Here is a 20,665-nt window from a genome sequence, read left to right as displayed (position 1 = left end):
CAAACACCTCTCATCACCCCGAGAACACCATCCCCACAGTGAAGCATGGTGGTGGAAGCATCATGGGGGGTGAATAGTTATGCACGCTCAAGTTTTCTGTTTTTTTTTGTCTCATTTCTTGTTTGTTTCACACACAAAAAATATTTTGCATCTTCAAAGTGGTAGGCATGTTGTGTAAATCAAATGATACAAACCCACCAAAAATCAATTTTAATTCCAGGTTGTAAGGCAACAAAATAGGAAAAATGCCAAGGGGGGTGAATACTTTCGCAAAACACTGTAGACTATTGCAGCATAGATACAGAAGGCTGAGACAGGGGAGATCGGGGGACACTGTGGCCCCGTCCGACGATACCCCCGGACAGGGCCAACCATGCAGATATAACCCCACCCACTTGGCCAAAGCACAGCCCTCACACCACCCGAGGGATATCAACAGACCACCAACTTACTACCCTGAGACAAGGCGGAGGATAGCCCACGAAGATCTCCATAAAAATGTAGCTTTATAGGAGAAAGCCCTGCCTCCAGGTGTTTGCTTATAAATTCTAGGAACAATAAGGAGGCCTGAGTCTTGTGACCGTAGCGGACGGGACAACGATCCTAAGCACACTGCCTAGACAATGCAGGAGTGGCTTCGGGACAAGTCTCTGAATGTTCTTGAGTGGCCCAGCCAGAGCCCGGACTTGAGTCAGAGCCCGGACTTGAACCCGATCTAACATCTCTGGAGAGACCTGAAACTGGCTGTGCAGCAATGCTCCCCATCCAACCTGACAGAGCTTGAGAGGATATGCAGAGAAGAATGGGAGAAACTCCCCAAATACAGGTGTGCCAAGCTTGTAGCATCATACCCAAGAAGTCTTGAGGCTGTAATCACTGCCAAAGGTGCTTCAACAAAGTACTGAGTAAAGGGTCTGTAAATGTGATATTTTAGTTTTTTATTTAAAATACATTTGCAAACATTTAGAAAAACCTGTTTTTTGGGGGGTATTGTGTGTAGATTAATGACGGGAAAAAAACAATTTCATTCATTTTAGAATAAGGCTGTAACATAATAAAATGTGGAAATAGTCAAGGGGTCTGAATACTTTCCGAATGCACTGTATGTACGGCAGGACTAAATCGGAGAGATGGGTAGGAGCATGTCCATCTAATGCTTTGTAGGTTAGCAGTAAAACCTTGGAATCAGCCCTAACCTTAACAGCAAGCCATTGTAGAGAGGCTAGCACTGGAGTAATATGATCAAACCTTTTGGTTCTAGTCAAGATTCTAGCAGCTGTATTTAGCACTAGCTGAAGTTTATTTAGTGCTTTATCTGGGTAGCTGGAGAATAGAGCATTGCAGTAGGCTAATCTTGAAGTGACAAAAGCATGGATGATCTTTTCTGCATAATTTTTGGTCAAAAAGTTTCAGATTTTTGCAATGTTACGAAGATGAAGAGGCGACTCCGGGATGCTGACCTTCTAGACAGAGTTGCAAAGATAAAGCCATATCTCAGACTGCCCATCTTAATATTTAATTTTTATTGGCCAGTCTGAGATATGGCTTTTTCTTTGCAACATCCCGGAATCGCCTCTTCACTGTTGACGTTGAGACTGGTGTTTTGTGGGTACTATTTAATGAAGCTGCCAGCATGGAATAGCCTTCATTTCTCAGAACAAGAATAGACTGACGAGTTTCAGGAGAAAGTTTATTGTTTCTGGCCATTTTGAGCCTGTAATCGAACCCACAATTGCTGATGCTCCAGATACTCAACTAGTCTCAAGAAGGCCAGTTTTATTGCTTTTTTAATCAGCACAACAGTTTTCAGCTGTGCTAACATAATTGCAAAAGGGTTTTCTGATGATCAATTAGCCTTTTAAATTGATAAACTTGGTTTAGCAAACTCAACGTGCCATTGGAACACAGGACTGATGGTTGCTGATAATGGGCCTCTGTACGTCTATGTAGATATTCCATAAAAAATCAGCCGTTTCCAGCTACAATAGCCATTTACAACATTAACAATGTCTACACTGTATTTCTGATCAATTTGATGTTATTTTAATTGACAAAAAAATTGCTTTTCTTTCAAAAACAAGGACATTTCAAAGTGACCCCTAACTTTTGAACAGTAGTGTACATTTTTGGGTATTTGTGTGCCCATGAAAACAGTTTTCACCCCGTAACATAAGGACACATGAAATGTTACGTAGTTACACTGCGTTTCTGAGATCTCTATACAAAAAAATGCCCGACAGCTAGATCCAGGATTCTTACAGGGTTCAAATTCAATGTCTAATTTAACTGATTAATGCTTAATAAATTATATAAGGACAATTTACACTGACATAAATGCAAGGACAGAAAGGTAATGTTTTATGTCACAAGATTTTAGACAAATCCGTCAACACACCAACCATGATAAAGGTTGATCTAAAACATAGGTTTTAGATCAACTCGTGAATTTTATTGAATATAGCTATGTTCCCCCCTTATATGTTAATGTAATGACATGAAAGAAATTAGCAGATTATTATCAATGACTTATCAACAGCTGGAACAAGTTGTCCAGCGTAGGAAATCCTCACTGGTACCCTAGTTTATAAAAAAGACCAACATACTGAATTTATGTGTCACTGGCAATGCTGACACATTTTTATATTGCTTTGGATGAAACATAGCATCTGTTAAATTACCATATTTCCATGAGGTTGTTGATGATGATTGTTGTGGTTCCACCTCCTGTGTAGCTGAACTCTGAGAATGAGCTGGACCTGCTCAGCATCCTTCCCAAGGGATGGCAGACAGATTTCTCCCCCTCCACCCTGCCGTACCTGCTGGTACCCTCCACCCGGGTCACCTTCCTGGCCCGCAGGTACCGCTTCATCATCGAGCTGGACCTCAGCCCCTCCACTGGCATTGTGGTAAGTAAAGAGGCTTCTTCAGCAAGATATCTAGTACTACACAATATACCTGGCAAAACAGTATGACCACCAGTTCAATGCACTGACTGTAAGTAGCTCTGGATAAGAGCGTCTGCTAAATGACCAAAATGTAAACATATAAATATAGCACCAGACCCAAATGATAATGTGTGCTTTATAAGTATTTAACAAGCATCTATGAAGGAATACTTTTATTTTGTGGATACTTTTTTTATGGAAATTAATTAGGCTAACAACAAGAGGAAGTTTACAATCCCTTGTGAAAATCATGCGCTACATATCACACTTTCATAACACTGCTATTTTGGTAGACTGTCAAGAGCAGACCCTACCAAGCTACTAATTGTTCTTCCTCCTGATGTGTTGTTTGATGTGTTAACTATATCAGGTTAGTTTTGCCCATAGAAATCAAATTACCATAACAGACATCCCCAATGTTCAGTGATGGGTGGACCGGCGGCCATATTGAGTGTGCTCATGAGTGTTCCAGTTAAACTTGGGCTTCTTCCCTTCTAGGAATTCCATGTACACTACCAGTCAAAAGTTTGGACACACCTACTCATTCAAGGGATTTTCTTTATTTTAACTATTTTTTACATTGTAGAATAATAATGAAGATATCAAAACTATGAAATAACACACATGGAATCATGTAGTAAACAAAAAAGTGTTAAACAAATAAAAGTATATTTTATATTAGAGAATCTTCAAATAGCCACCCTTTGCCTTGATAACAGCTTTGCACACTCTTGGCATTCTCTCAACCAGCTTCACCTGGAATGCTTTTCCAACAGTCTTGAAGGAGTTCCCACATATGCTGAGCACTTGTTGGCTGCTTTTCCTTCACTCTGCGGTCCGACTCATCCCAAACCATCTCAATTGGGTTGATGTCGGGGGATTGTGGAGGCCAGGTCATCTGATGCAGCACTCCATCACTCTCCTTCTTGGTCAAATAGCCCTTACATAGCCTGGTGGTGTGTTGGGTCATTGTCCTGTTGAAAAACAAATGATAGTCCCACTAAGCCCAAACCAGATGGTATGGCGTATCGCTGTAGAATGCTGTGGTAGCCATGCTGGTTAAGTGTGCCTTGAATTCTAAACAAATCACAGACAGTGTCACCAGTAAAGCACCCCCACACCATAACACCTCCTCTTCCATGCTTTATGGTGGGAAATACACATGCGGAGATCATCCGTTCACCCACACCGCGTCTCACAAAGACACGGCGGTTGGAACCTAAAATCTCAAATTTGGACTCCAGACCAAAGGACAGATTTCCACCGGTGTAATGTCTATTGCTCGTGTTTCTTGGCCCAAGCAGGTCTCTTCATCTTATTGGTGTCCTTTAGTAGTGGTTTCTTTGCAGCAATCCGACCATGAAGGCCTGATTCACACAGTCACCTCTGAAAAGTTGATGTTGAGATGTGTCTGTTACTTGAACTCTGTGAAGCATTTATTTGGGCTGCAATTTCTGAGGCTGGTAACTCTAATGAACTTATCCTCTGCAGCAGAGGTAACTCTGCGTCTTCCATTCTTGTCGCGGTCCTCATGAGAGCCAGTTTCATCATAGCGCTTGATGGTTTTTGCGGCTGCACTTGAAGAAACGTTCAAAGTTCTTGAAACTTTGAAAGTTAAAATTATATAAAATATATTTGGATTTGTTTAACACTTTTTTGGTTACTACATGATTCCATATGTGTTATTTCATAGTTTTGATGACTTCACTATTATTCTACAATGTAGAAAATAGTAAAAATAAACAAAAACCCTGGAATGAGTAGGTGTGTCCAAACTTTTAACTGGTACTGTATATGTTTTCCCTTTGTTCACAGGATGACAGCACAGGCAAGATGATATTTGACGAGGTGTTCCATGCCTTGTCACGATGCTTAGCTGGACTTGTCCGACGCTTCAAAGTTCCAGGAACAGATCTATTATTTCAGTCGGAAATCTTCGTCACTATCCTGGCTTATTCCTCCATCATAGGGCTCAATACACACCAGGTGATCATAATAATAGTATTCATATGAATATTAATGTATTTCTTGTTTAGTTAAGCGTCTTTGTCAAGCTTCTTATAATCGTATGTAGTGGATCTTTCTTAGACCATTCTTGTTGATTGAATGATGGAAAGACGAGGCCGTTCTGATTCATGTGCAGTAGACAGTGCCACCACATTGATGGTTGGACACTCACTGAGCAGTTGAAACAATAACAAAGCGTTCTCCATGTTTCTGTAAAAAAGCTGAGGGGTGTGGCTGGAGAAATGCAACCACTCTCAAATTCATAGATAGCACTATGGATGCAAAGACTAACCATCCATGTTTTCAGGCAATATAGTGTTTGTTTACATTAACTTCTTTTGATGGGGTATGACAGTTGAATTAAGCTCATGAGGCATGTATAAGTTATATTCTTCAAGAATCAATGGGTACATACAATTAATTTATAAGTCAAAAAATTGATGTAGCAACTACAGATTGTCCCTTTAAGGGAAAGGAAACTGTACATTCTAATTATATGTGCCTCTAATGAGACTGTGTTGTGTCTGCTCTGCTGTGTAGGTGTTGGTGCAGGGTTGTCAGCTGGATCGTACAGACATGGACAGTTTCCTACACCAGATCTATCAGCAGCTTCGGGCAGTGGAGAACAACATAGCAGAGGTCCTACAACAACAGCACGGCCATCTTCAACGGCAACATGACCTTCTGCAGCAGCACGGCCATCTTCAGCAGCCCGACCAGGCAAGAGAACGCATGCTTATTACAGTACTGTGACCATCACTTGAACTAGTGACAACCTTTAGGTCATCTGTCAATCTTTTTGCACTTGACCAGAACCATACAGTGCCTTCAGAAAGTATTCACACCCCATGACTTATTCCACATTTTGTTGTGTTACAGCCTGAATTTAAAATCGATTACATATGGGATAAACAAAATGTACAGTCAATAACACAATAGAAAATCTATATACAGTGTGTGGAAATGTAGTAAGTTATGGAGGTAAGGCAATAAATAGGCCATAGTGCAAAATAATTACAATTTAGTATTAACACTGGAGTGATAGATGTGCAGAAGATGATGAGCAAATAGAGATACTAGGGTGCAAATGAGCAAAATAAATAACAATATGGGGATGAGGTAGTTGGGTGGGCTAATTACAGATGGGCTGTGTACAGGTGCAGTGATCGGTAAGCTAATTCGTTTTCAAAAGTCATTGTGGAAGGTTTTGAAAACGAATTAATAAAGTATTCAACTCCTTTGTCATTGCAAGCCTAAATAAGTTCAGGAGTAAAAATGTGCTTAAAAAGTCACTTAAGTTGCATGGACTCACTCTGTGTGCAATAATAGTGTTCAACATTATTTTTTAATGACTACCTCATCTCTGTACCCCAAACATACAATTATCTGTAAGGTCCCTCAGTCGAGCAGTGAATTTTTCAAACACAGATTCAACCACAAGGACCAGGGAGGCTTTCTAATGACTCGCAAAGAAGGGCACCTATTGGTAGATGGGTTAAAAAAAAGCAGACATTGAAAATCCCTTTGAACATGGTGAAGTTATTAATTACACTTTGGATGGTGTATCAATACACCCAGTCACTACAAAGATACAGGCGTCCTTCCTAACTCATTTGCCGGAGAGGAAGGAAACCGCTCAGGGATTTCACAATGAGGCCAATGGTGTCTTTAAAACAGTTACATAATTTAATGGCTGTGATAGGAGAAAGCTGAGGATGGATCAACAACATTGTAGTTACTCCACAATACTAACCTAATTGACAGAGTGAAAAGAAGGAAGCCTGTACAGAATAAAAATATTCCAAAAAATGCATCCTGTTTGCAACAAGGCACTAAAGTAATACTGCAAAAAATGTGGCAAAGCAATTCACTTTTTGTCCTGAATACAAAGTGTTATTATTGGGGCAAATGCAATAAAACACATTACTGAGTACCACTTTCCATATTTTCCATATAGTGGTGGCTGCATCATGTTATGGGATTGCTTTTAATGGTTAAGGACTGGGCAGTTTTTCAGGGTAAAAAATTAATGAAATGGAGCTAAGCACAGGGAAAATCCTAGAGGAAAACCTGGTTCAGTCTGCTTTCCACCAGACACTGGGAGATGAATTCACCTTTTACCAGGACAATAACCTAAAACACAAGGCCAAATCTGCACTGGAGTTGTTTACCAAGAAGCCGAGTTTCAGTTTTGACTTAAATCTACTTGAAAATCTATGGCAAGACATGGGAATGGTTGTATAGCAATGATCAATACTTTTTTACATAATAATGGGCAAATATTGCACAATCCAGGTTAGAGACTTACCCAGAAAGATTCACAGCTGTAATCGCTGGCAAAAGTGCTTCTACAATGTATTTGACTCAACATTTTCTCCCAAATTTTGTGATATCCAATTGATAGTTACAGTCTTGTCCCATCGCTGCAACTCCCGTACGGATTCGGGAGAGGCGACGGTCGAGAGCCATGCGTCCTCTGAAACATGACCCTGCCAAGCCGCACTGCTTCTTGACACATTGCTCGCTTAACCCGGAAGCCAGCCGCACCAATGACCAAAGTCAGCGTGCATGCGCCCGGTCCGCCACAAGGAGTCGCTAGAGCGCAATGGGACAAGGACAAACTAGCAAAAGAGTGGGTGGAATGTACAGTAACATCCTCAGAAAAAAGGTTTTGAACATGCCCGAACCAAGGCGCATTTGGTGGCAGCAAGCCTTGTAGACAAGGCTAAAGAGGAAACCCAGGTTATAGTTAACACTCAAAATGAAAAAATAGAATCTACAGACAGTCTTCCCAACAGCCTTCGAAGGAGGCTAAACATCACAGCCACAGGCCCAAGAAATTGACTGTCAGGAGTTAATTGGGTTTGACATGGGAAAGTAAATTTGGGAGGTTTTGAAAACTAAGGTAGGATTTTTAATTTTATTTAAAGTTAATGTGAATATGTGCGTCATATTATCACATAGGCAGGAGGCCTAAATATTCTCATATGTGTGTTCTGCTGTAGCCTACATTTATTTATTTTATTTGAAGTTATCTTCCAATATTGTGATCTACTGCTGCATGATGTCTTGAAAATTATATGAAATTCGGGTCTTGTAACCCCCACAGCTGAGTATGTGTGCATATACATATGGCCGGTGTTCTGCAGTGACATCTAAAAATGTTGCTGTACATTGATGTCTAGAAATGTAGGCTATAAGAAAGTCTGACTTGTGTAAACCCCGCAGCTATACTCAAGTTTGTGGGCATACTGCAGTGACGTCTAAAATGCTTTGAATTAATCAGCACCTTGGAGAGCGCTGTCCGGTTCACCACCATAGATAGTAGGCTACTTGGAGAGTGCTGTCCGTTTCACCACCATAGACGGTAGGCTACTTGGAGAGTGCTGTCCGTTTCACCACCATAGATGGTAGGCTACTTGGAGAGTGCTGTCCGTTTCACCACCATAGATAGTAGGCTACTTGGAGAGTGCTGTCCGTTTCACCACCATAGATAGTAGGCTACTTGGAGAGTGCTGTCAGTTTCACCACCATAGACAGTAGGCTACTTGGAGAGTGCTGTCCGTTTCACCACCATAGACAGTAGGCTACTTGGAGAGTGCTGTCCGTTTCACCACCATAGATAGTAGGCTACTTGGAGAGTGCTGTCCGTTTCACCACCATAGATAGTAGGCTACTTGGAGAGTGCTGTCCGTTTCACCACCATAGATAGTAGGCTACTTGGAGAGTGCTGTCCGTTTCACCACCATAGATAGTAGGCTACTTGGAGAGTGCTGTCCGTTTCACCACCATAGATAGTAGGTTACTTGGAGAGTGCTGTCCGTTTCACCACCATATATAGTAGGCTACTTGGAGAGTGCTGTCCGTTTCACCACCATAGATACAGTGGGGAGAACAAGTATTTGATACACTGCCGATTTTGCAGGTTTTCCTACTTACAAAGCATGTAGAGGTCTTTAATTTTTTATCATAGGTACACTTCAACTGTGAGAGACGGAATCTTAAACAAAAATCCAGAAAATCACATTGTATGATTTTTAAGTAATTAATTTGCATTTTATTGCATGATGTAAGTATTTGATCACCTACCAACCAGTAAGAATTCCGGCTCTCACAGACCTGTTAGTTTTTCTTTAAGAAGCCCTCCTGTTCTCCACTCATTACCTGTATTAACTACACCTGTTTGAACTCGTTACCTGTATAAAAGACACCTGTCCACACACTCAATCAAACAGACTCCAACCTCTCCACAATGGCCAAGACCAGAGAGCTGTGTAAGGACATCAGGGATAAAATTGTAGACCTGCACAAGGCTGGGATGGGCTACAGGACAATAGGCAAGCAGCTTGGTGAGAAGGCAACAACTGTTGGCGCAATTATTAGAAAATGGAAGAAGTTCAAGATGACGGTCAATCTCCCTCGGTCTGGGGCTCCATGCAAGATCTCACCTTGTGGGGCATCAATGATCATGAGGAAGGTGAGGGATCAGCCCAGAACTACACGGCAGGACCTGGTCAATGACCTGAAGAGAGCTGGGACGACAGTCTCCAAGAAAACCATTAGTAACACACTATGCCGTCATGGATTAAAATCCTGCAGCGCACGCAAGGTCCCCCTGCTCAAGCCAGCGCATGTCCAGGCCCGTCTGAAGTTTGCCAATGACCATCTGGATGATCCAGAGGAGGAATGGGAGAAGGTCATGTGGTCTGATGAGACATAAATAGAGCTTTTTGGTCTAAACTCCACTCGCCGTGTTTGGAGGAAGAAGAAGGATGAGTACAACCCCAAGAACACCACCCCAACCGTGAAGCATGGAGGTGGAAACATCATTCTTTGGGGATGCTTTTCTGCAAAGGGGACAGGACGACTGCACCTTATTGAGGGGAGGATGGATGGGGCCATGTATCGCGAGATCTTGGCCAACAACCTCCTTCCCTCAGTAAGAGCATTGAAGATGGGTCGTGGCTGGGTCTTCCAGCATGACAACGACCCGAAACACACAGCCAGGGCAACTAAGGAGTGGCTCCGTAAGAAGCCTCTCAAGGTTCTGGAGTGGCCTAGCCAGTCTCCAGACCTGAACCCAATAGAAAAGCTTTGGAGGGAGCTGAAAGTCAGTTTTGCCCAGCGACAGCCCCGAAACCTGAAGGATCTGGAGAAGGTCTGTATGGAGGAGTGGGCCAAAATCCCTGCTGCAGTGTGTGCAAACCTGGTCAAGACCTACAGGAAATGTATGATCTCTGTAATTGCAAACAAAGGTTTCTGTACCAAATATTAAGTTCTGCTTTTCTGATGTATCAAATACTTATGTCATGCAATAAAATGCAAATTAATTACTTAAAAATCATACAATGTGATTTTCTAGATTTTTGTTTTAGATTCCGTCTCTCACAGTTGAAGTGTACCTATGATAAAAATTACAGACCTCTACATGCTTTGTAAGTAGGAAAACCTGCAAAATCGGCAGTGTATCAAATACTTGTTCTCCCCACTGTAGTAGGCTACTTGGAGAGTGCTGTCCGTTTCACCACCATAGACAGTAGGCTACTTGGAGAGTGCTGTCAGTTTCACCACCATAGATAGTAGGCTACTTGGAGAGTGCTGTCAGTTTCACCACCATAGATAGTAGGCTACTTGGAGAGTGCTGTCCGTTTCACCACCATATATAGTAGGCTACTTGGAGAGTGCTGTCAGTTTCACCACCATAGATAGTAGGCTACTTGGCTGTTTACTCTGTCTGCTGCGCTGCTATGTTGTGTTTTGACACTTTTAAGTGGCGAGGGGTGAGAAAAACATATATTTAATCCATTTTGAATTCGGGCTGTAACACAACAAAATGTGGAATAAGTCGAGGGGTATACTTTCTGAGGGCACTGTATATTTACGTATCTATGGCTCTAGACTCGACCATCATTATGAATCAAGATGTTGTTTGATATCATTTTCAGGTTGATCTCAGTTGATCATTAATTTTCTCTCTCATAGTTTGATGGGCCAATCCCATGCCCCGGGTTCGGCAGTGACATCATCGTGGAGGAGGTGCCTGTGAGGAAACATGGCATTTCCATGGTGACTGCAGATGTAGGGCTGGTCAGCATGGTGCAACAGGGCATCCTAGCTCTACAGCTGCTGCCCCCCAACTCCAGCGCAGGTTGGTTTAGACTGTCCATACTTACTGCATTCCTCTGTTCAATCGAACAATCAAGGTTGGTTTTCCACACTGTGCCTGTTTGCCTTTGAAAGCTTTTTAACGCTGCTCCCTAGAGAAGAATGCCATTTGTTTCAGTCAGTTTTACCTGCCTTAACCTGAGATGATCCTGTTTTGTTGTAACCCATTAAACTGAACTCTTAATCAAACTTCTCCAGGCTTAATCATAATTACAGATGGGGTGACCAGTGTGCCTGATGTGGCTGTGTGTGAGACCCTTCTGAACCAGCTCAGGAGTGGAACCATCACCTGCTCCTTCATTCAGGTACTGAAACATGCCACATCATAGCCCAGTGGGTCAAACTGCTGTGTATATTCAGTGTACATAGCAACATACTGACACACCATGAGAGCTTCTGTCTGTCGTCTACTGTATGGATTGTTGTATCTTCTCAACTGAGGCAGACAACTAGCCTGGAAACCAAACTGAATCCATGCTCTGTTTAACTAAGTGAAACTCAGTTTGGATTTCAGGCCAGCAGGCAACTGCCCTTCAGAAAAGTCAATCTAATAAATACTGTACTCATTCAATAACAGTATTTTTGTAATCAAAGTTTGTTCTGAATATATCTTTATGTAATTTACATATTGTGGATAATAAATGGTTATGATTGGTTTCATATTTTGTTTCCATTCTCTGTGTCTGTCTGCTGTCAGGTGGGCGGGGCCTACTCGTACGACTGTAGTTTTGGGTACATCCCTAACGTTGAGCTGATGAAGTTCATCTCCCTGGCGACCTTTGGCTCCTACCTGTCCAGCTGTCCTGAGCCTGACCTGGCCAGTCAGGATATGAATACCTACCACAAGGCCTTCCTCACATACTCTTTCCTCAAGACCAGCGAGTCCATGAACCCTGAGTACTACTGTGGTAATAAACAGCATGGTATTTGTTTGTTGTTTTGTTCATTCATTCACTCTAGGATTGTTGTTTGCCATTACAGTTTGGCTCAATGTCCTGAGCCAAAACAGGATTTGAGTAGATCACGTTCATATTCTCAGATTTTTTTAATATCCCGCCATCAGCTTTTAAATTATACAGCACATTGGAACATTATGTAGGCCTGCATCATGTTAATACAGACATGTCATTACCCTTGTCACATAGTTATGCTGGCATTGTTATGCCGGAAGTTAAACATTAGTCATTTGAATACTTTAGTTGGTGTCATCCACTTAGTGGTCACTGATTATCAATTACAGATTGCGCTATGACTATGCTAATCAATGTCTCTATAGCAGCTCTGCTGTCTGTTTTGCTGCACACAATAGTCTGAGAGCTGAGGACATTATCTATTCTCTTTATTTGAAACAGTTTCCGGAACATGTCTATGATCATTTAGTTGTCTGTCGTCTGCTCTGTCCCCGATCCCCATCAGAGTGCAATTTAGGCTGAAACAAGTTATTTTATAGATAGTGTTCTTGATTGAACTCCTTAGTGCTCTCTGTGACAGTCCAAACACAGTGGCTTTTGTACGATTCTCTTGTCATTTCCAAACACCCTGTCATTATCTGTGTGAATCATGATGTGTTGAAGACACCCACAGAGATGTCTGGCTGCTCTCTGAATAGAAGTCCATCTTTATAATGTGAGGTTCAACATAAAGAGATGCTGATGAAAGAACAGGCTTTAATGGCTGGCTAGACTTCACATAGACAAGATAAAAATTGGTTGTATTTTTGTCTGTTTCTGCTGCTTTTCAAAGTCGGGGAGACCAGAGTTTTGGTTGAGCAGAGTTAGTCACAGTGGATATTGCAACATGGAAAGTGAAAACACATGATGTTGATAATAGTACTTTCTTTACTTTGTCCATTCACTGCTTCTAAATAATAACATAAGCTACTGTATATTGAATCACACGTCAGGGCCTTTTTGTTGGTGTTTCTTTAACACTGTATGAATGAATGCATGCATGAATTAATTAATGATGTATGAATTAATGAATTAACTTACTATTTATTTGTATGTGTGCTTCACAGTGTCTCAGCACAAGCTGTTCAACGAGCACCTAGTGTCAGCCAGTGGGAACCCTGCGTTAGTGATGAGGAGGAAGAAGCACACAGAGAAGGAGGTGCACGCCCACCTGGTCAGTGTGGTGTCGGTCAGACTGAGAGAGGGATACACCATCAGGGAGATCAACCTCACCAAAGGTACAGGACTCTCTCAGACGAGTCACATTACCTCACAGCAGTATTGTAGTCGCGTCACTAAACCTTGAGGTCGAGTCCCTTGTGCCCAAGTCCGAGTCGAGTCACGAGTCATCCATTTTTAATAGGTCTTATTATTTTACCAAACAAATGTGCTATAGGTATAATGACACCAATATTTCATTTAGTGAAAACCCCTGGAATTAGACCTTTAAGGTTGGGGTTGGAGAGTAGACCTTTAGGGTTGGGGTTGCAGAAGCTTGTGCAGTAAAACAGTTGCAGTAAATGTGGTGTGGATGCTAGATGGTGACTTTGAGTTATCACAGGTTTAAGAGTGTACCTTTGAGGTACTGGTGAGGTACTGTGAGGTAGTGTTGTAGTACTCGAGTCCAGGACTTTTTCATGACTTGTGACTCAACTTGGGCTCGGCCATTGGTAACTCGGATTCACTTTCTCGTGACTTGGACTGGATAGGCTGCTATGATAAGCAGAATATTAGCAGCACTGGGTGTGCAGAGCAGCAAGGGTTCTGTTCTCTAGCAGTGGGAAGGATGCGCCACACCGGCACACACAGCCTACATCAGCTGGTGAGCTGCAGGGGAGCAAGCCATGATTGTGGGCAGGCAGGCTCCGCTCCGCCTCCGATCAGAGGCTACACATCGCGTAAGCGACTCTCTTGCTTCCCCGTAACAACCAGTCACCAGCCTACCTGAGTCCGAGTCGAGTCCTCGTTAAGAAACACAAACTGCTTTAAGAAATTGAAAACAATGCTAGTATTGAGTGTAATAGTAATACAACAGTCTTAGCTATTTGTCTCTCGCTCCCCTTGAGTATAAAAAAGTAGGTGTGGAACAGAACAGGGTACTGTCTACACTTGGTTTGTTGTTTTTATGAAATCGTTTTCATTAAATGGTTTTAATCATAGCTAAAGTTTTTATTGCTACGGATTCCGCGACACGGTTAGCCTTTTTACGGCTGGGACCGCAAGTTTGTGTTCCAAATTCCTATTAAGTAGCAGTGAGCTGCTAGCCGTCATGAAAACAGAGCAGGCTAACGCTAGCAGTGCTAGCCCACCTGTGTTTTTATCCACGGCTGGGCACAAATGCTTTAGGCGTGAGATTATTTCCACACAATCATAAGATGGAACTGAAAAATGGAAAGGGATTTGTCTGCCCTAAATGCACCACCATCAAGCAGCTTAGGGAAGAGAACCTCTGGCTGCTCGCTCGGCTGTGAGAAAAAGCTAACCTGCTTTCTAAGTACGCCGACTTTGCTGTAGCCCAGGCAAACTGAATCTCAGTTATAAATGCCACCTATAGCAAAGCTGTCGGTGAGTCGGGCGGCGTTGATCTGTCCCAATCCAACAGACAGATGTTAAGCTCAACTCCGCGGCCCATTGGAAACTGGACACTCGCAAGGCGTAGGAGATCGGGAGGCAGTCTGGCAACCCTTCATCTATCCGAGAAGATCCGATCCAGCTATCAAACAGCTTTGGCTCGCTTGAGACGGACCTACCAGCCCTGGAGTCAGCACGGATCCTGGGAGTATACCACCAGCCGGCAGCAGCCCAGTGGCACCCTCCCCCACGCCCACCACAGTTCAGCAGGTTGCTGACTCAAGACAGAAGGGTCTCGGGCCATCTTCCACCTTCCTGGGGTTTCCGACGCCATCCGTTGTTGCTGGTGTGAAGAGTCAGGCTAGTCTGTCTCGAAGCCTCCATCCCCCCTCCCCGAGGCAGTCCCATCCCGCTCCCCCTCTTCCTTCACCATCGGATTCCATCACAACCACCATCATTGAGGGCAGCTCGATGGTGAGAAAGTTTGGCCTGCCTACGGTCCGTGGAACGACCAAGGTCACACCATCACCTATTCTGCCTTCCTCTTGTGATGATTTAGTTGATCACTTTAATAGTTACAGTAAGGTTGGAAAGAAACATCCAAACGGAGAGCCCCTTGGAGTAGTGAGGAAATAAATAAATTAGACAAATTGCAGAAAGGCAGAGCGGAAGTGGAGAAAGTCAAAGTTGCAGGTCCATTATGATATTCTGAGGCAGCAACTTGGCACGTATAAGAAGTCAGAATAATTTGAGAGTGCTCTTCTCGACCATTGATGGCCTGATAAATCCTACCCCCGTAAACCTATGTGAACTTTGCTCCACATCTAAATGTGATGAGTTTACTGCATTTTTTTTTGTTGAGATAAGATAACAAACATGAGGCTGGGTATCAGTCAAGCAAGACCTGATGAGAAGTTTGATATGTTCCCTAGCCTTCCATGCAAAGACACTATGGAGTTATTTTCCCTAGTTGACACAGACATGCTCAGGAAAGTGATATCACTACTTAAGCCTTCTAACTGCCTTCTCGATTCTATCCCCACTTCTTCAAAACAGTTTTTAATTGCATATCTGAAGAAGTGTAAGCTATTGTTAATCACTCCCTGTTTACAGGCACTTTCCCCACTGCTCTAAAAACTGCTATGGTGAAACTCCTTCTGAAGAAAAATAATCTAGATTTTTCAGCTATTAGCAATTTTTGGCCAATCTCCAACCTTCCATACTTAAGCAAAATACTGGAGAAACTGTTTTTCAAACATCTAAAAAAAATGTGGTGCCAACTTTCTTTTTGAATAATTCTGATCTGGTTTTTGTGGCCACTATATCACAGAGACAGCCTTAGTTAAAGTGGTAAATGATCTTAGAGCCAACAGATGCCAAACAGCTCTCTGTCCTTGTACTCTTGGATTTAAGGGCTGCATTCGACACTGTTGACCATTATGTCCTTCTGGAGAGGTGGGTTGACCTTTCCGGTCCAGTTCTAAATTGGTTTAGGACCTATTTAACCGGTCGAGAGTTTTTTGTCACCCGTGGTGAACATAGCTCAGAGAAAATAGATATCACAAGTGGCTTTCCACAAGGTTCGATTTTGGGTCCGGTACTGTTCAGTTTATATATGTTACCCCTTGGCAGCGTTATCAGAAAGCACAGAATAGATTTTCACTGCTACGCTGACGATACACAACTTTACATTTCTGTGTCACCAGAGGATTTTAGCCAAACTGTGGACATATTTACAAAAGATCTTAAAACACCTTTTTAGCTTTGCTTTTCCTTAGGGTGCTTTTTTAGTCTTTCAGTTTTTGTTATTATTTTGTTTTTTTATCCTCTTATGTTTGTGTAGGAAATATTTCTGTTTTTATTGTCCTAGTTTTTTTTATTTTATGTTTTTTCCTTTAAAGCGCATTGCGTTGCATTCATGTCTGAAATGTGCTATATAAATAAAGTGTGATTGAGGGCAAAATGTGTAGAATAGCAGGATTACTGCTGGTTGTCATTGCGCAGCTCGTGAGCTGCATGTGGCTCTCAGGAACTTAATTGGCAGCTTGCGAAAATATAAATTTTTTAGTAGGGGGTCCTCGCCCAGGGGCTCAAAATATTTGGGGGTACTTGAAGTTAAAAAGGTTGAAAACCCCTGTACTATCCATCCCCCAAGTAACCTCAAGTTACCATCTACTATTCACTTAAATCCCACCATATAGATCTGTTTTACTGCAAAAGCATTCACAAGACCAACTTTTCCCCCCCAGTTTTCCCGACTAACTGTATACATTTCTAAAAATGCTGTGTTTCAGTGTCCGTTCTGCTCACTTTCCCCCTAGGTGGCACGCAGCTGGAGGTGAAGCTGGTGTTGCTGTGGAAACACAACATGCGTATAGAGTACCTAGCGGTGGCCCCATGGCCCCTGGACCCTGCCAAGAGGACCACCTGTGTAGAGGTCACCATGGAGGGAAGCTACGACATCCTCCATGATATCAGCTGTACTCTGAGGAAACCCATCACCTCCCCATACCGCACCTCCATCATACGACGCTTCTGGAACACACTGCAGAGGTCAATAGAATAGATAGTCTATTGGCAATTTTGTAAGTGTGAGAAAATGAGATTTGTCTTCTGCTTATCTCAACCTCCCTCAACTACACACGTTGAGAGGCACAGGGTCAGCCACGGAGCAGTACCTCAGGATAGAGGGTCGTTTAAAGTGCCTTGCTCCAAACAATTTTGTGAGCATATACTGTGCATTTCTCTTGTTAACACACATGTTATTCTGCCCTCTGTAGTATAAACCAGACAGATCAGATGCTGGTCCACATGCAGTCCTTTAACTCTCTCCCAGAGAACTACACCATCCCTGAGAGCACCAAGAACGGAGTTCCTCTCTTCTACATCCCACCTGGATCCACCATGCCGGTATGTACTCTGTCTGGCTTTCACATAATGCATTGTCACACGAGGGACTGAACCTAGTTGGTTTATTTAGCCTTTATTTTACCAGGTTGTAGGTACTCTGCCTGCTCTTAGTAGCACTGATTCAATAGCGGCTATTTTGAAGGTTTTACTTGCAAATATTGTAATTGTGATCGTGATTTCCTGTACTGCGTTGTCACAGGCCTCACCGACTCTATTTACCTCAGGACAGGTAGTCAGTCACAGGCTGTGTCCCAAATGCCATCCTATTCCCTACATAGTGCACTACTTTGACCAGAGCCCTGTTCTGTCCTCCAGGTTCTCTCCCTCCAGCACAGCGGCTCTAAAGACTCCTCCCAGTCCCAGTTTGCGTCATATTGGAAGCCCATCCTGTCCATGGATGCCAACTTCTGGCAGAGATGGCTTCACATGCACCGCATCGCCATCATCCTGGAGCACGACATGTGAGAGATGCCTTACAGTTATTGTACCTTTTTCGATTTCAATAGAGTTGTCAATTTATCAATATCATCACTGGGAGCAGTCTTTATGGTCGTCTCCCAGTCAATAGTAGAGAAAGAGAACTGGGTTCCTTCTTTGTTCCGCTACTGACTGTCTACGCACCAACTATTGTATACTGAACAAAAATATAAACGCAACAAGTGTTGGTTTCATGAGCTGAAATAAAAAATCCCCGAAATCTTCCATATGTACAAAAAGCTTATTTCTCTCAAATTTTGTGCACAAATTTGGTAACATCCGTGTTGCCAGAGAATTTAATGTTAATTTCTCTACCATAAGCTGCCTCCAACGTTGTTGTAAAGAATTTGGCAGTACGTCCAACCGGCCTCACAACAGCAGACCACGTGTAACCACGCCAGCCCAGGACCTCCACGTCCGGCTTCTTCACCTGCGGGATCGTCTGAGACCAGCCATCTGGACAGCTGATGAAACTGTGGGTTTGCACAAGCAAAGAATTTCTGCACAAACTGTCAGAAACCGTCTCAGGGAAGCTCATCTGTGTGCTCATTGTCCTCACCAGAGTCTTGACCTCAAATCAAATCAAATCAAATTTTATTGGTCACATGCGCCGAATACAACAAGTGCAGACATTACAGTGAAATGCTTACTTACAGCCCTTAACCAACAGTGCGTTTATTTTAAACAAAAAAAGTAAGAATAAAACAACAACAAAAAAAAAGTGTTGAGAAAAACAAAGAGCAGAAGTAAAATAAAGTGACAGTAGGGAGGCTATATATACAGGGGGGTAACGGTGCAGAGTCAATGTGCGGGGGCACCGGCTAGTTGAGGTAGTTGAGGTAATATGTACATGTGGGTAGAGTTAAAGTGACTATGCATAAATACTTAACAGAGTAGCAGCAGCGTAAAAAGGATGGGGTGGGGGGGCAGTGCAAATAGTCCGGGTAGCCATGATTAGCTGTTCAGGAGTCTTATGGCTTGTGGGTAGAAGCTGTTGAGAAGTCTTTTGGACCTAGACTTGGCACTCCGGTACCGCTTGCCGTGCGGTAGCAGAGAGAACAGCAGTTCTGCGTTGTAAAATATTTCAGTTGGCAAATGCTCACTTTCGATGGCCACTGGCACGCTGGAGAAGTGTGCTTTTCACAGATGAATTCCGGTTTCAACTGTACTGGGCAGATGACAGACAGCATGTATGGCGTTGTGTGGGCGAGCGGTTTGCTGATGTCAACATTGTGAACAGAGTGCCCCATGGTGGCGATGGGGTTATGGTATGGGCAGGCATAAGCTACGGACAACGAACACAATTGCATTTTATCGATGGCAATTTGAATGCACAGAGATACTGTGACGAGATCCTGAGGCCCATTGTTGTGCCATTCATCCACCGCCATCACCTTATGCTTCAGCATGATAATGCACAGCCCCATGTTGCGAGGATATGTACACAATTCCTGAAGCTGAAAATGTCCCAGTTTTTCAATGGCCTGCATACTCACCAGACATTGAGCATGTTTGGGATGCTCTGGATCGACGTGTACAACAGCATGTTCCAGTACCGGCCAATATCCAGCAACTTCACACAGCCATTGAAGAGGACTGGGACAACATTCCACAGGCCACAATCAACAGACTGATCAACTCTAGGTGAAAGAGATCTGTCGCGCTGCATGAGGCAAATGGTGGTCACACCAGATACTGACTGGTTTTCTGATCCACACCCCTACCTTAAAAAAAAAAAAGTTATCTGTGACTAGGGCTGTGGCGGTCATTACATTTTGTCATACGGTTACTGTCATGCAAAAGACTGTCGGTCTCACGGTAATTTACCATTAATTAACATAAACATGTTTAGCATCTCCAGGCCTCCACACATACAAGCCGCTAATGCGTGCCTTTTGGAACATCTACATTTAAAAAGTCGAATAAATCAATTTAATATATACCATCACAATAAATCCGTCATAGGAGACCACCTAGACCACAATTCTAAGATCACCATGCGCAATGCCAAGCGTTGGCTGGAGTGGTGTAAAGCCTGCTGCCATTGGACTCTGGAGCAGTGGAAACGTGTTCTCTGGCGTGATGAATCACGCTTCACCATCTGGCAGTCTGAAGGACGAATCTGGGTTTGGCGGATGCCAGGAGAACGCTACCTGCCTGAATGCATAGTGCCAACTGTAAAGTTTGGTGGAGGAGGAATAATGGTCTGGGGCTGTTTTTCATGGTTCAGGCTAGGAAGCTTAGTTTCAGTAAAGGGAAATCTTAACACTACATTATACAATGACATTCTAAAGGATTCTGTGCTCTAGAATGTTTGGGGAAGGCCCTTTCCTGTTTCAGCATGACAATGCCCCCGTGCACAAAGCAAGGTCCATACAGAAATGGTTTGTCGAGATCGGTGTGGAAGAACTTGACTGGCCTGTACAGAGCCCTGACCTCAACCCCATCGAACACCCTTGGGATGAATTGGAACGCCGACTGCGAGCCAGGCCTAATCGCCCAACAGTACCGACCTGACTAATGCTCTTGTGGCTGAATGGATGCAAGTCCCCGCAGCAATGTTCCAACATCTAGTGGAAGCCTTTCCAGATTAATGCCCATGATTTTTGGAATGAGATGTTCGACAAGCAGGTGTCCACC

The 20,665-nt window shown here is 43.1% G+C and overlaps 1 protein-coding gene across 1 annotated transcript in view; it reads left to right on the top strand.

Annotated features, from left to right (window-relative positions):
* Nucleotides 1–20,665, top strand: part of LOC121532969 (KICSTOR complex protein SZT2) — a 119,354-nt gene that overhangs the window by 3,322 nt on the left and 95,367 nt on the right. The window contains exons 3-12 of the mRNA XM_045205815.1: nucleotides 2,733–2,906; nucleotides 4,761–4,931; nucleotides 5,493–5,672; nucleotides 10,935–11,100; nucleotides 11,316–11,422; nucleotides 11,815–12,025; nucleotides 13,135–13,305; nucleotides 16,960–17,191; nucleotides 17,419–17,548; nucleotides 17,864–18,009. Coding sequence (XP_045061750.1) covers nucleotides 2,733–2,906; nucleotides 4,761–4,931; nucleotides 5,493–5,672; nucleotides 10,935–11,100; nucleotides 11,316–11,422; nucleotides 11,815–12,025; nucleotides 13,135–13,305; nucleotides 16,960–17,191; nucleotides 17,419–17,548; nucleotides 17,864–18,009 — 1,688 coding nt within the window. The remainder of the gene's footprint in view (nucleotides 1–2,732; nucleotides 2,907–4,760; nucleotides 4,932–5,492; nucleotides 5,673–10,934; nucleotides 11,101–11,315; nucleotides 11,423–11,814; nucleotides 12,026–13,134; nucleotides 13,306–16,959; nucleotides 17,192–17,418; nucleotides 17,549–17,863; nucleotides 18,010–20,665) is intronic.

This window comes from Coregonus clupeaformis, chromosome 20 (assembly GCF_020615455.1).
Source record: "Coregonus clupeaformis isolate EN_2021a chromosome 20, ASM2061545v1, whole genome shotgun sequence".
Lineage (NCBI taxonomy): Eukaryota > Metazoa > Chordata > Actinopteri > Salmoniformes > Salmonidae > Coregonus > Coregonus clupeaformis.
The sequence above is the reverse complement of the archived record's forward strand: the minus strand, read 5'-3'. Positions and strand labels throughout refer to the sequence as shown.